The sequence below is a fragment of the Beta vulgaris genome, chromosome 4, assembly GCF_026745355.1.
Source record: "Beta vulgaris subsp. vulgaris cultivar EL10 chromosome 4, EL10.2, whole genome shotgun sequence".
Taxonomy (NCBI): Eukaryota; Viridiplantae; Streptophyta; class Magnoliopsida; order Caryophyllales; family Amaranthaceae; genus Beta; species Beta vulgaris.
In genome coordinates this window covers 11,848,798-11,864,293 of record NC_079205.1, presented here as the reverse complement: position 1 = coordinate 11,864,293, position 15,496 = coordinate 11,848,798, and the positions used below count along the sequence as shown (strand labels likewise).

The 15,496-nt window shown below is 39.5% G+C and overlaps 2 protein-coding genes and 1 long non-coding RNA gene across 3 annotated transcripts; 1 reads left to right on the top strand and 2 right to left on the bottom strand.

Moving 5' to 3' along the window:
* Window positions 1-78: 78 nt before the first annotated feature.
* LOC104908639 (protein FAR1-RELATED SEQUENCE 5-like) lies at window positions 79-1,962 on the bottom strand. The gene is made up of 3 exons (XM_010697769.1): window positions 1,854-1,962; window positions 972-1,183; window positions 79-630 (listed from the first exon to the last, which is right to left on the bottom strand). Exons 1-3 carry the CDS (start codon window positions 1,960-1,962, stop codon window positions 79-81), a joined length of 873 nt encoding a protein of 290 aa, XP_010696071.1.
* A 5,167-nt stretch (window positions 1,963-7,129) lies between these two features.
* Window positions 7,130-8,557, top strand: LOC104908640 (uncharacterized). Its single transcript, XM_010697770.2, has 2 exons — window positions 7,130-8,048; window positions 8,148-8,557. The coding sequence occupies exons 1-2, from the start codon at window positions 7,130-7,132 to the stop codon at window positions 8,555-8,557; spliced, it is 1,329 nt and encodes a 442-aa protein (XP_010696072.2).
* A 1,970-nt stretch (window positions 8,558-10,527) lies between these two features.
* Window positions 10,528-11,736, bottom strand: LOC125496336 (uncharacterized). Its single transcript, XR_007273007.2, has 2 exons — window positions 11,210-11,736; window positions 10,528-11,145 (listed from the first exon to the last, which is right to left on the bottom strand). It is a non-coding gene; the product is annotated as an uncharacterized LOC125496336 (long non-coding RNA).
* Between the last annotated feature and the right edge of the window lie 3,760 nt (window positions 11,737-15,496).

The following is a 15,496-nucleotide window of genomic DNA, read 5'->3' as shown; positions in this document are numbered from 1 at the left end:
CAAAAACGAGTCAAACAACCACACAAAAGAATCGGTGTCTTCGTTTAATAGGAAACCAACTCCAAACTTCACATTCCTTTAGTGATGGTTCATCCCAACAAACGGACCGCAAATCATCCCATACTTATTCGTACGGTACGTCGTATCATGAACAACTAAATCTCCAAATACTTCATAATCCTTTCTCATTCTTCCATCTCTCCAAAAAAAACTTATTAAGTGCCCTATATGATCTAGTCGAACGTCATAATAAAAATCATATTCCGCTGCTTGTCTTTGCGTAAAGTTCTTAATCAGTTGGTTACTATCACAACCATCAAGTTCTTTCTTTCTTTGAGTAGCAACTACATCATAAGCATCTCTGTTCACAAAACCAAGATTTGCAGATCCCCCCGCTTCCTTCGTCAATACACGCACAGCTTCAGCAACCCCAACTCCACAACTTCTCAAATTATTAATCATGTGCAATTGTTCAACTGTCACTTTCCTATGAGATCTTATTAAATGTCTTTGTTTCAATGGCACCATGGGGTGATTGTGAATCATATGGTGCTTAGTAACAATAAAAAGTCCAGACTCTTTGGAAATATCAAATTGAATAAACGCTTTACATCCACAACGTTGATCAAGCTTAGTAAATGCATGTGCCAAAAAAGAACATCATGTATACTATAGTGAACATTGGCTTTGCAGTAATGAACATCCACATCATTTTTTAAAACACTATAATTTGAAACAAATCAAATAACTACCTCATGTATACTAATTTATACCACTATATATAATAACATATGATATACTAATGTACATATTAGTATCATGACCACACACAATATACCAAATAGCTCAAGTATACTCTAGTGAACATTAGCTTTCAGTTAATGATCATCAACATCCCATAACACTACTATATAAATTTAATGTACATATTGTCATGACCTACATTAAACCATACAAAACATAACACATACCTTAGGCACACCACCTTTTGTGTCTTTCAATCCTTCACGACTACAAACCAAAAAACGTTGTCTGATGGTCTTTGTATCATATCTACAACAAACTTTGCCCTTCCGGATACCAAATCCGCATTTAAATGCATACTCATTGTATAATTTGTAAGCTTCTTCATCATTAGCAACTTCTTTGTGTATCAATTCAGATGTCTCACACTCAACGTATTCTACAAACATAAAAAAATAAAAATATTAACACATAACAAATATTAACCCTCGTATAGAATAATGTACATTGGATGTCACTAAATTGATCACTAAAACAAAAACAAAAAATTAACACATAACAAATATTAACCCTCATATAGAAAAATGTACATTTGATGTCACTAAATTGATCACTAAAATACCCTAATTGTACTATTGTTCTTATTGCACGTAAATTACATCATTTTCCACTTTTTCCCTCCATTTGGCAAATTGAGTATCATGAAACACATAAAGGTTTACACATGCAAAACAGTAAAACATCCATACTTTCAACTTTTGGGAATTTATAATAGACATACATGAATATAAGGTACATTCCAATGAAGAACACAATAAATGAAAAATAAATGAGACAAGGCATTAAATTGCTTCTTGCATAATAAATCAGAGACATACAAAGTGAGTGATTGACTTGTGTAACTACCAAAGTTAAAATTGACTGCGCATATTGACACTTCATGGGATAACATTAAACATATCTGACCTACGTAACCAAAGTACAAAATGCCACTGTACATTCATAGTCAACCAATTGAACAGTGTCAATTCCCAAATGTACATTACTATATTCTTGCACATCAACTAACATGCATTTGTACATTAAAAAAGAGCTACGTAGCTAAATACCATTCTTCTTCTCTAATTCATATTCTTCTCTTTCTCCTTCATTCCCTAAATCTTCCATTGCATCATCAAGAACAACATCATCAACATCATTTTCACTTATATCTTCCATTTTTCCAACTTTTGTACCATGAAACTTGCAAAGATTTTCAAAATACAAAACCGAAAATCACCCAAAGTAAACTTTGCCAAATTATAAAAGAAAATTATGAAACTCAGAAAGAAATCAATGAAGAAGAAAAAAAAAAGAGAGAGTTTACATGCTTCTTCTAAAATTAATGAGAGAGAAATAGAGTGAATGATTGATTGATGTAAGTTACAAAGTACAACATGACATTGCATGAGACAACCCAAGGTGGCCCACTTCAAAAAAGGCGCCAAACTCACCCAAAACTCAGCCAAAATTTGGCCCCCCCTAAAATACATGAAACACTGCTGTTTTGCACGAGGTGTAGGTTCCTCATCCTACACCTCGGTGCAGGATCTAAATTGCGGTAGTGAAGAGACATCTTTGTAGTTGTTAGATTAAGCTCTCTTTGTATTATAAATACCTTTTACTCATTTATGGAATGTTAATTATCATTTCAGCCTTTCATTGATTAATTAGGAGATGACACAAAGATTGCTAGAATCATTTATATTTGTCGGATGGCCTAGCTTATAGCTTTACGATACAAATACTTAATTTTGTCTCGCATCTCTCAAGAAGACCTAAAAGAGATAGATGAAATTGGTTTTCAAAACCAACTATGTTTATATTTTTATTTACCAAATACATTAGTAGATACTTTTTCTCCTAAATAAATATTTACTTTATCAAAATCATAAATAACCTCACATACTATTTTAAAATAGATCATATAACCTAACTTTATAATCCCAACTCTTTAAAATTGATTGATCATCTCCCAAAATATATTCACATTTAAAGATATATACATATACTTATTGAACAAAAAAATCATGTGCATCATACGATGGTTCAGTTTATATATAAAAACATAGGGAGTATATAGATGTACTCCTTTTGTCCGGAAAGTAGGCAATTAGTGTGATATTTTCTAATTTAATTAATTAACATATATGATAGAAGATAGCAAGGTATACTTATTAAAGTCAGAGAATATGTGTGAGACATTTAGTTTTTAGTAGTTATATGAAGTTGCTTTAGATATATAAAATGATACTTCCCAAAATCAAAGTGATTTTACTTTTATGATACAAATTAATTAAAAAGAAATAAAGAGAGTATTCATTTTTTTTTTCTTTAATAAGGTAAGGAGAAACCTTGATAAGTTGGGGGGATAAAGGGGAGCCCAACATGTCAAGGGTGAGAATCAATCCCGAAACCTCCTAGAACCGGGAAGAAAGCTCTAACCACTGGGCTATCCCTCACTTTCATAAAGAGAGTATTCATGGCCAATGTGAAAAGTTATATCCTATAAGTATGCAAGATTTTATCATACAATAATATGCTTATACGATAGTGTTGATAGTATACAAATAGAAGGAGAAACAAGGAGAGAGAATTAGAAAAGTCCAAACTCATAAGATAAATTTACAAAAGCTAATAATGTTACACCTTTTTATTTATAAGAATGTATTTTTCGAACCCTTACATAATAAATTATAGATTGGCAATTTTTATTAGAGTAATTCATTAGTAATTCATCATATTTGTAATTTAAATTACTATAAAATAGGTATATTCCTGAAAAAATTGGTCAGCAAAATGTGAAGTCAACACATAGATACAATATGTTCACCTCTATCAATCATTGACAATATCAAATTCACTTATAAATGCTTAATATATGTTGTTAACTAGACAAGTTTATTACTACTTGAATTATTGGCACATCTATTTAACTTTTTATTTAATTTTTATTATACGCAAAATGTTGTATAATATTTTAGAAATTGGTTGATATTGTTGTTTGTAGTTTTAGATGATATGATGCATTACAATAGTAAAGTAAAATTTTTGCTCATTTTTGTAGGTGGGGTGTAACACCCTCACCGACCCGAACCCTTCCTTATTCGATAAAACTCGGGTTTTGGGAGAAAATAAATCCACGAGGGTTCGACTCGACGGGTGGTGCTCCCGCCACAATTATCTCCCTGGAAATAAATGCAAGGCTAAGTTACAACACACCAACTCAAATTCATTAATCATTACAACTGAGTAAATTATTCGTTAAACATTACTAATTAATTAAGTGTTCAGAGTTCCAGCGGAAGCTAATCATATGCTAAGTGGATGACAACTCTAAATATTCTCCCTTTTGTTCCCCTATCGATCACCCACCTACACAAATACATTGAAAAGAGACAAGAGAGACAAGCTCCCAAAAATCAGAAAAATTGAGTAATTCCAACTCCATCCCGTAAAATACTTAAGTTGAAAATACTTTGTAAAATAGTAGATTAATAGTTTTGGAAGTCATAGTACATATACACATATACATACACTGAATAATCATATCAATAATTCAATTAATCCAGTTATTCAAGGAGAGGAAAGAGAACGGCAGTAAGCCGGGGCGAACCCATGTAACCACTTACTTCAACATAGTAGGCCGGGGCGAACCCCTGTAACCACTTACTTCAACATAGTAGTCCGGGGTGAACCCCTGTAACCACCTACTTTTAGGCGGGGACGAATATCATAATGGCCATAACAGAGTCCCTAGCGTGCACACCTCTTCTACTTGGATCACAACAAGATAGAAGAAAGACAGTAACAGAATAATGAGCATAGTAACTATAGAACCTGTAAGGGGCCGCTGAACCACTCATACAGGGCAACTTGTTCACCATTTCCCTCCGATATTTCACTTTACGTGATTAACATCTTTTAATTCACGTCATCACATAAATCACGTACACATTTACGTCATCTTGTTCAATCCAGTGTGAACATATTCAATCCATTATAATCTCAATCCATTCATAGAGATTTCAATAAATCATTTCATGATATTCACAATCATCACTTGAGATTCATAATCATTTCATTGTCACAAGTTCTTATCAATTCCAACTTTCATAAAATCTCAATATTAATAATAATAATAATATTCATGAATGAAGTAATAATAACAATAATAACCATAATAATAATAGTAATAGTAATAATAATCATAATAATATTCATAACATTATAAAGACATTAAGTGGTTTTAATAATAGCGTTTATAAACATCGTTGTCATATCGTACATCGTCCATTCATTATTTATAATTCATAATCAGAATCCAGAGTCGTTGTCCATTTTGTTATTCGTAGTCATAGTCCGCGTTAAGTCGATAATTCATAATTATAGTCCATACTTATAAGTTTATATAAGCATATAATCATGTAATTAATTCGTTTTACGCTAACGGGATCTATGTTTAGATGGACATCGGAGATTAACTCGTGATGCGTGCCCGAAGTAAAATTCAGGAACGTATTAGCGCTCCTGGTATTCCTCGTCTACGAAGTCGGAGTCTACAATAAATGTTAACGAGATCTAAGTTAGTTCCTAAATAACCCCGTTTTCATAAAATATACGATTTAAATAATCCAAAATACTTAAAGTAATTCTTTATTATTTCAAGCGAGCTTATGAATCAAAGTTTACGATTTTCAAATTATTTTAGAAATCGTTTTAAGTACTCACAATTTATTTCAACTTAACTTTCATTAACTTAAACAATTATTTTAGACATGAAAAACTAACTTTATTTTACTCCGTATTTCGTTTTAGAAAAATTAGAAAACTTTTATCAGGTTTATAAAAGATTAACTTAAACAAAATACACTAACTTAATTAATGTAGCTAGTTTAGGAAAAGTGTGAGTTTTAGTTCTAAAAATAGATAAAAATAAAGTAACAAAATTTAAATAAAATCACTTAAAAGGGGAAGGGGTTTCCTTTACTGATTCAAATAATCAGTTCCTGGACTTAAAAAAAACGAACGGGGAGGGAGAGATATAGGGGACTCGAAGCAGGGGGAGGAAGAGGGAGTTCGGTGGTGGGTTTTTCGCCGGCGGTTTTTCGGTGGCTCAACGGCCGGAGAGATAGAGAGACGTCGCGAAGCTGGGCGTGGGTTGGAGGGACAGCAGAGGCGTCGCGCGAGAGAGGAAGGAAGGACGATGGTGGTCGCGGCGGTTTTAGGCGTGACTCAGGTGGTGTTATGTCCTAAATTTTTTCCTAAGCTGGAATTTGCAGGTAAGGTGATTACCACAGCTAGAAAGCATCAGGTAGCAGCTACAGCAAGCAGTTATGAAGTGCGTAAGATAAATCCGGTTGGAAAACATTGGATGCTGATCAACGCCAAGTCAAGCAACGATTGTTGTGCCGAAGAAATAGGATGGAGGCAGTTGTTAAGCAGAAGAGAAGATACCCCTTGATTTTAGGAAGTCATGGCACCTTGTTAGGAGTTTGTTATGTAACGTTCAAATAGAAGAAGCAACGTTCAGAAAATGTATTAGTATATATAGAAAGGGAAACAATCTGGGTAGGATAAGCTTTTACATTGCTTTACATTCATACATTCTCTTCTACATTTAGAACATTCACAAGTGTACTTTGTACAAGCTGCTAGCTGCTAGCTATAAGTTGTAATTCTCTCACATAGTGGATTGGTGGACTCAATTCCACCCGCGGTTTTTACCCTTTTCCTTGGGGTTTTCCGCATCACCATTTCTTGGTGTCTTGTTCTTTTCTGCCTTTGCTTATTTTCGTAGCTAGAATATATTGTAGTTCGTAGCTGCAATTTCATTAGCTGTAGATCCTCAACTAAAATCTGCCTGATCAGAATTTGGCATAAACAGTTTGGCGCCCACCGTGGGGCTCTACAGCTAAACTCTCATTAAAATCACAAAAAGAAACACCTTCATTCCACTTCGAAAGATGGCTGACGATTCTGCCGAAGCACTGAAGGTCGATCTACTGAAGGCCCAGGAAGACCTTCGCCGCAATCAATCTGAAACTCAGCAAACCATTGATAGCCTCAAGAAGGAGCTAGAGTTTGTCAAGAGCAGCAAGACACCAAAGCCCCGTGGCCGAGGTATGATTCCCCACATTCTCAATCTTGAGGACTCTGAAGCCAGCGAAGGCGAGGACGAAGAGGCTAGGTCTGACGAAGAAGCAGAGGAAGTTGATCTTGCTGCTAAGAAAATAGCGCTCCTGGAATCTCAGAACAGGAGATACTTCGCATGCTAACGAAGCTGCCTGGAGCACAAACCCTTGTGGCTGAAGAATCTCCCGATGGTTATGCTCAGTCCCCCTTCATGGAAGAAATTGCAAGGGCTAGGATTCCTAAGAAGATCAATGTGACCCAGCCTCACAAGCTGTATGATGGAGCTGCGGATTCCTACGATCATGTAGCACAATATAAGCAAAAGATGTGGACTCTCTCCATTCCTGAGCACCTGCTGGAAGCTACTATGTGCCAATCCTTCGGGGCCACCTTATCTGGGCCTGCCTTGCAGTGGCTGATCAGCCTAAAACCAGCTAGTATCCAAAATTTCTCTACTTTGATTAACAAGTTTTATATGCAGTTTGCTAGCAGTAGGGTTCTGGAGAAGCATACAGGCGACCTGTATCGCATCACTCAGAAGGCAAACGAAGCTGTGAGGCAGTATCTGAATCGATTCAACAAGGAAATGATCTCAGTCAAGAACCTGGATGTCCCCACCGCTATCGAAGCATTCAGGAGAGGTCTAACATATAAATCTAGATTGTATTATGAATTAACTAGGTACCCCTGTAGCACATTCGAAGAAGTTAGAGTCAAGGCTATGGCTGAAATCCGCGTCGAAGAAGATGAGGTGTCCAGGTACGGGAGCGAATCCAGCTATGAACGGAAGGCCCAGAATCAGAAGAAAAGTGATTGGCGTCACCAGCCGTACCAAAAGCGCGAAAGCAATAATGTAGCCAGCAAGGCCACAGGTAAATCTGCTAACAATGATTACCCGTCTATTGCTTCCTATTGCTTTAATGTGGATGCAAGAGGCGTAGTAAATGCGCTCGAAAAGCTGGGGACAACAACTAGATGGCCACGCAAGAGCGACAGACCAGACAACGAGAAAGACACCACCAAATGGTGCAGCTATCATGGTGACCATGGCCATCGGACTGAAGACTGCAACGCCCTCAAAAAGGAAGTAGCCTGGCTGCTTAAAAAAGGCTATCTCGTGCATTTGATGGGTAAGAAGGGGTAGCAAGAGGACAAAGCTGGTTCCAGCCAACAGCAACCTCATCCACCACCTGAGCCTCTACACGATAAGGTAATCAACTCTATCTCAGGTGGTTCAGAAATATGTGGACTAACATACTCTGCAGCTAAGAGGTTCGCCCGAGAAGGCTCCAAAACCGCACCAAGTCCGCTGAGAAGTGCAGAAGAGAAAAAGCTCAGGAGTATGACCATCAACTTCGACAAGGAAGATGGAGATGAAGAAGCTGACAATCATGACGGCCTCGTCGTGTCTCTCACCATCAGCAATTGTCTCATGAAGCGAGTCTTAATAGATAATGACAGCTCAGCTAATATTGTTTTCAAAAGCGCCCTTGAAAGCATGGGACTGCAGGAAGCTGATATCCTCAAAAAGCAACTGTTCTGTTCGGGTTCAATGGTGAGCCAGCTACAACGCTCGGGGAGATCGTGCTGCCTACCTATGCAAAGGGAGTTAACTTGCAAACTAGATTCAATGTGGTAGATTGTCCCTCAGCGTATAATATTATCATGGGGACACCATGGATCCACAAAATGCGAGCTGGACCCTCAAATTATCATCAAACTATCAAGTTATCTACCAAATGGGGAGTGCAAGAAATCAGGGGCGATCGCAAGCTAGCCAGAGAGTGTTATAGCATATCTTTAAAAGCAAAGAAAGAGTCCATCTAGAAATTACAGCAAGGTCCAGCGCCAGCTAAGCCAGCAGAGCAAGATGTAGATGAAGTAGCGCTGGACCCAGCAAAGCCGGAACAAACCGTGCAGATTGGGGAATCCCTGCCAGCTTAGGAGAAGCAGCGGATTATTGAGTTCCTAAAGAAAAATATAAGCTGTTTCGCGTGGAGCCACGAGGATATGGTAGGCATTGAGCCTGACATCATTACACATAAACTGAATGTTGACCCCAACTCGAAGCCCATAAAGCAGAAAAGGAGAAAATTCGCTCCAGAAAGAAACGTGATAGTTAATGAGGAAGTGGAGAAGCTGCTGAAAGCTGGGAAGATCCGAGAAGGCAAATACCCAGAATGGCTAGCTAACGTGGTGGTTGTAGGCAAAAAGAATGGCAAATGGCGAGTGTGCATTGATTTTACTGACCTCAATAAGGCGTGCCCTAAAGATCCCTTCCCGTTGCCACATATTGATGCATTGGTAGACGCAACAGCTGGGCACGAAAGGTTAACGTTCCTGGATGCATACTCAGGCTATAATCAGATACTTATGGATCCTGCAGATCATGAAAAGACCGCCTTCATGACTGAAAGAGGTATTTATTGCCATAAGGTAATGCCCTTTGGGCTAAACAATGCAGGTGCTACCTACCAACGGCTGGTCAACAAGATGTTCGAGAAGTAGCTGGGGGATACGATGGAAGTTTATATAGACGACATGCTGGTCAAAATAAAGAAAGCTGAAGACCATGTAGACCATCTGCAAGAAACCTTCGAAGTTCTGAAGAAGTATGGGATGAAGCTCGATCCTAGCAAGTGTTCCTTCGGGTCCCAGCAGGTAAGTTTCTGGGGTATATAGTCACCCAGCGAGGAATAGAAGCCAATCCCAGCCAGGTGCAGGCACTAATCAATATTCAATCACCGCGGAATCTGAAAGAGGTCCAGAAGCTGGCTGGGATAGCAGCTGCGCTGAATAGGTTCATATCCAGATCGTCCGACAAATGCCACCTGTTCTACAACGTGCTGAAAAAGAATAAAGGGTTCAACTGGACAGCTGAGCATGAAGCTGCATTGCAAGATCTGAAGGCTTATCTAGCCCAACCTCCCCTCCTATTGAAACCAGCTGCAGGAGAGACCCTCCAGTTGTATCTAGCTGTCAGCAGCAAAGCGGTAAGTGCAGTGCTATCTAGGGAAGCAGAAAGCCAGCAACTCCCAGTTTATTACGTAAGTAAATCCTTGCTGGACGCTGAAACCAGGTACACATCTCTCGAAAAATTAGTGTTAGCTTTGTACATGGCATCTCGAAAGTTAAGGCACTACTTTCACTAGTACAGAAAAGGCAATTTGCGTCGGATGTGAGGCGCCTATTTGCGTCGGACTTTGGTGCGACGCCAAAGCCCTCGACGCAAATGACTCAGAAACGATCTGCGTCGTATACAGGTGCGACGCAAATGGTTCACCTATTTGCGTCGCACCTGTATACGGTGCGACGCAAGTGAATCTTGCCAGGCTAATTCCAAGCTCAAGACTCAAGGTAGATGTGCGTCGCACATCGCCTAGGATGCGACGCAGATGAATCATTTGCGTCGCACCTTGGGCAACGTGCGACGAAAATTGTAATTTTTTTTAAAAAAAAAAAAATTTTATTGAAAAAAACTAGAAAACGTAGAAAGTGGAGTTGGTAGTGGTACAGAAACAGCGAAAACTAGAAGTTACATGGTGTGCAGTAATTGAAAAGGAAATTAAGAACATCAGATCTAAAATACAACTTGATGATAATAAACAATTGAAACAATCAAAAAACCCGAATACAACTGTTTTATAAATCATCAGATCTAAATTTAAAAACAGCAAAAAATACTAGATGTTACATAGTTTTATATAATTTTAATTGAAAAAAATACAGCTGAGTTATGAGGAAGAGAGGAGTGCAGAGTTAATCTTTACAAGCAGTAAATCCCTTTCTGTAAAGATTTAGATGATTTCTATATCCCACTTCAAACCCATCTTTGAGCGCATTCTCCTTCCAAAGCTCGAGTTCTTGAAGGGTACCTAACACAAGTTTATCCTGTCCATGAATGATGATTGTCGATCCTCATCAGATCTAAAAATAATCCTCATCAGATCTAAAAATATCCCACCCACTATGGGACTTATCATAACTATTAATCCTCATCAGATCTAAAAATAAAACGAACAATCAAGAAACTAAATCAAAAATAGAAAAAAGAAATTCTAACCCTAATCAGAAGATGAAGGGGAGATAAAATTAAAAATAAAATACAAAACTCAAACGTAATCTTCACAGAAATCCAGTCGAAATTTCAGATCTTCGAGAATTTCATATAATTTCATAGCAATCCAGATCTTCACCTCAAACGCAACTACAAGACTTCGAGAAGATCTGAAAACGAAAAAAGGTCAAAATAAACAAAAAAATTAGACATAAATAAAAGAAAGAAGAATACCTTCACAAAACGAATTTGAAAGTCACTTGCGTCGAAGGTAAGGTGCGATTCACTTGCGTTGTTGAGATTTCGTTGTTGAGATTCACGAAACTAAGAAGATGAATGATTTCGTTGTTGAGATTCACTTGCGTCGAAGGTAAGGTGCGTCGTCGTTGAGTTCTGTATAAGGTGGGTGAGAGAGAGACGATGGTAAGGTGAGAGAGAGACGATGGTAAGGTGAGAGAGAGAGAGACGATGCTAAGGTGAGAGAGAGAGAGATGACGGTAGTTGAGAGAGAGAGAGAGATGAAGTTAGGGTTTGAGAGAAGTTAGGGGAGAGGAGTGTTTAAAAGTCGCGCATTGTGGATTTTGGGCCGATCTGCGTCGGATGGGCCAAGGGTCCGACGCAGATTACTTTGTTATGTGCGTCGCACTATGGGCTTCATGCGACGCACATAGATGATTTGCATCGCACGTTAGTTACATACGACGCACATCGTTCGTCTTGTGCGTCGATTCATTGTTGCATGCGATGCAAATAGTATTTTTGCGTCGTTTCCGTGTTTGTGCCACGCAAATGGGGCGACGCGAATTGACCTTTTTCTACTAGTGTTTGAGTCCCACTCTATTCATGTCATGACTAATTATCCTATCAAAGCAGTGTTACGAAAGCCAGAGTGCTCAGGGAGAATGGCCAAGTGGGCTATATCCCTAACCGCGCATGACATTAATTACAGCTATAAAATCCCAAGCCCTAGCTGACTTTGTGGCAGACTTTAGTCCTGACCTAGCAGCTGCAGTTGAAGAGGAAGTACGCCACATCAATAAAGTAGGTAAGTATGGATCCTGGCAGCTGTATGTCGATGGATCCTCGAATTTCAGAGGGGTTGGTCTAGGTGTAGTACTAAAGTCGCCACAAGGGGACATGATAGTATGCGCTATCTGTTGTGATTTTAAAGCTACCAACAATAAGGCTGAGTATGAAGCCCTAATTGCAGGTATGATATTAGCGTATGATTTAAAAGCTAACAGTTTACATGTGTTCAGTGATTCGCTGTTAATAGTAAGCCAGGTAAAAGGAGAATACGCAGCTAAAGATTCAAAGATGGCCTCTTACCTGGAGCTAGTCAAGGAAAAAGATAAGCTATTTGAAGAATTCAGCATAAAGCAAATCCCAAGAGATCAAAACACCAAGGCCGACGCTCTAGCTAACTTGGGATCAGCACTCAGGAAATGCGACTTCAAGTCAGTACCAATAGCTCATCTAGCTGAACCGGCTATCAGTAAGGAGGTGAATACGGTGCAGCCAGACGATAATCGCGCAGAAAGCATTAGCTGGACCCAGCTAATAATTTAATATCTGAAAAGGGGGCATCCTGCTAGAAGATAAGTTGGAAGCTAGGAAGCTGCGAATGAAAGCTACCAGGTATCATGTCCTTTCAAGTACCCTATTTAAAAGAGCATGCGCTAGCTATGACTTGTTGCAAAGGTGCTTGGAGAAAGACCAGCGGGAGCCCACGCTTAAAGAATTCCACGAAGGTGAATGCAGGTCCCATGCAACAGGAAGAAGTCTATCAAATAAGATCCTAGCATATGGATATTATTGGCCAACTATGCATGCTGATGCAAAGAGGTACGTGCAAAAATGCGAAAGCTGCCAAAAGCACGCAGGAATGTCTCACCAGCCAGCTGAGGTATTGCATCCCACCTTGACACCCTGATCTTTCATGAGGTGGGGCATGGATATTGTGGGAAAACTACCCGTAGCCCCAGGACAAAAAGTCTTCATGCTAGCACTTACGGATTACTTCTCCAAGTGGATCGAAGCTGGGGCATTCCAGCAGGTAAGGGACAAAGAAGTAATATCCTTTTTGCACACTAACATCATTTGCAGGTTCGGGGTATCTAGCGAGATCATTTGTGATAATGGATCACAATTCATAAGTGATAAGACGAGGCAGTTCTGCCATGAGTGGAACATCAAACTGGTGACCTCAACACCCAGATACCCACAGGCTAATGGGCAAGCTGAGTCCAGCAACAAAGTAATTATCAACGACATTAAGAGACGCCTAAAAGCTAAAAAAGGAAAGTGGGCAGAAGAGTTGCCTAAAGTGCTCTGGGCAAACAAAACAACACCAAGAGGTGCTACAGGAAGGACTCCCTTCTCGCTCGTGTATGGATGCGAGGCAGTGCTGCCTGCAGAAGTAGCTATCCCCACAGCTAGATATGGCTTGCTGACTCCAGAAGCCAATGACGAAGAGCTCAGCTATGACCTGGATTCTATCGAGGAGCTAAGAGATAATGCGCTAATACGGATGGCTGCGCAGCAGCAGATAGTAGCTTGTAGCTTTAACAAGAATGTCAAAGCCAAAGTATTCAAGGTAGGAGATTGGGTTCTCAGGAAGGTATTCCAAAATACTCAGGAGATTAATGCAGGTAAGCTAGGGATAAGCTGGGAAGGTCCTTACCTGATTGGTCAAATAGTTGGAAAAGGTGCTTATCACCTGATTACTAAGGATGGGAAGGCGGTACCTAGAACCTGGAATGCTTCTCATCTCAAGCTGTATCATTTCTAACCTGGGGCATCAACCAGGTTACTACCGGGCCACAGGCGCCAGAATCTTAAAGTAAGGCAACCATTGTTTTGCACAAGGCATTGGTCCACCAGGTAAGCAAAGTCCTTTTATTTTTATGATAACTTAAGTATTCTAAGATTATTGCTCATAGCAGCAGCCCACCTGGGTTTTACCCACGTGCAGGCAAACGCAAGGAGTCGCAGCACCCAGGTAAACAACTGGAGCGTCAAAGCTCAGCTACATGGTTGTAGCACCTGATCAGGCAGCTAAAGGTTGAAGCACCAGAACTTAGCTGGATGGTCGTAGCACCAAAAAAAGGGCCCAACTAAAGATAAACAACAAATACGCCAGGTAAACATGTTGTTTAAAATCAACGAACATAAGTATGCATGCAACAAAAGTATTTATTGAAATTTCAATACATAAGACCAAAAGACAAAGCATAAGTTCAAAGGATTGAAGACAAAAGGTGAAATATGTTCATACATAAACACATTGCCCCCATGGACAACGGTAAAAAAGCCAACAAAAGTTAAAGTTAAACTGTTCTAAGATTGAATTAATAAGCAGCTAAGGAAATCAGGAGGCTACAATAGCATCATCACCAACAACTTTGTCCTTGTCACCTGGTGCAGTATCTTCTGGCTGGCCAATTGTAGTTGGGGATAAAGCCTGAGTCATTCGCCTTGCCGCCTGTGGCTAAAGCCTCCAACGAAGCCATAGAGTCCAGTTTGAGATACCTGTCAGTGTAGTAGTTGACGCCTTTGTCGTCCAGGTTCTTAAAGCGGATCAGGTAAGCTAACTTGGTTGTCTCTATGATTTTAGCTTCAGCTTGAATATCTAAAGCCCTCTCCTCAGCATCCTTAGTGGTGGCAGTCAGACGTTCAATCTCCTGTTTAGCTGCGGCATAAGAGAGGTGGAGCGTAAGTATAAAAAAAATATACTAATGATTAATGCGTAAGGTAATATATAAAACATTCTTAACCTGTAGCGATAGCTGGACAGCATGGTTCAGAGTCACTTCTGGATTCTGTCCTTTGAGCCTCCTTTGTGCAGCTGGAAAGAGAAGCTTTTCAGGTGAGGGCCAGATGCCGCCTTCCAGACCTTCTTCAGCCAGGAAATCAGTAGGTAGGCTCACAAGGAATTCATCTTCCTTGGGAGATTTAGCAGTGATGTCGATGACGGTAGGAACCGTAGCTGAGCATAGCTGCTTCCGGGGAGGTTTCTCAGCCTGAGAATGGCCAGAAGAAGCTGCTGACCTTTTCCTGTTTTTCAGTCTGTCCATAGCATCCTCATCATAAAGGGTGCTTGATTTAGCTTGAGCTGTGTGCAGCAGGTAGCTAGTTTAGCCAAAGACTCTAAGCAGAATTATAGGGTAAAAGGAAGTCATATAATTGTAGTCTAAAGATTACCTGAAAACATGGAGTTTGTTCTAGAAGAAATCTTAGAATCCAGTGGAATAATCTCAGCTGGGGCTGTGTAGGTGCGCTCCTCAATAGGTAGATTGAGTAGATCTGTCAATCTGTCGGCTTGTTCAGGTATCTGGGAAATTATGGGGCCAAGACCTGCAGGGAAAGCAAGGTAAGAACCTAGTTAATTCATTTTTAGGAATAAAAGACAAATTGGATGAATAAGTACCTTTGTTAGACCAACCCTCAACCAGAAAGTTTCCAACTTCGCCTAGAGAGTCTTTCACTACGAAAAAGTATCTGGTTTTCCAGACAGAGTCA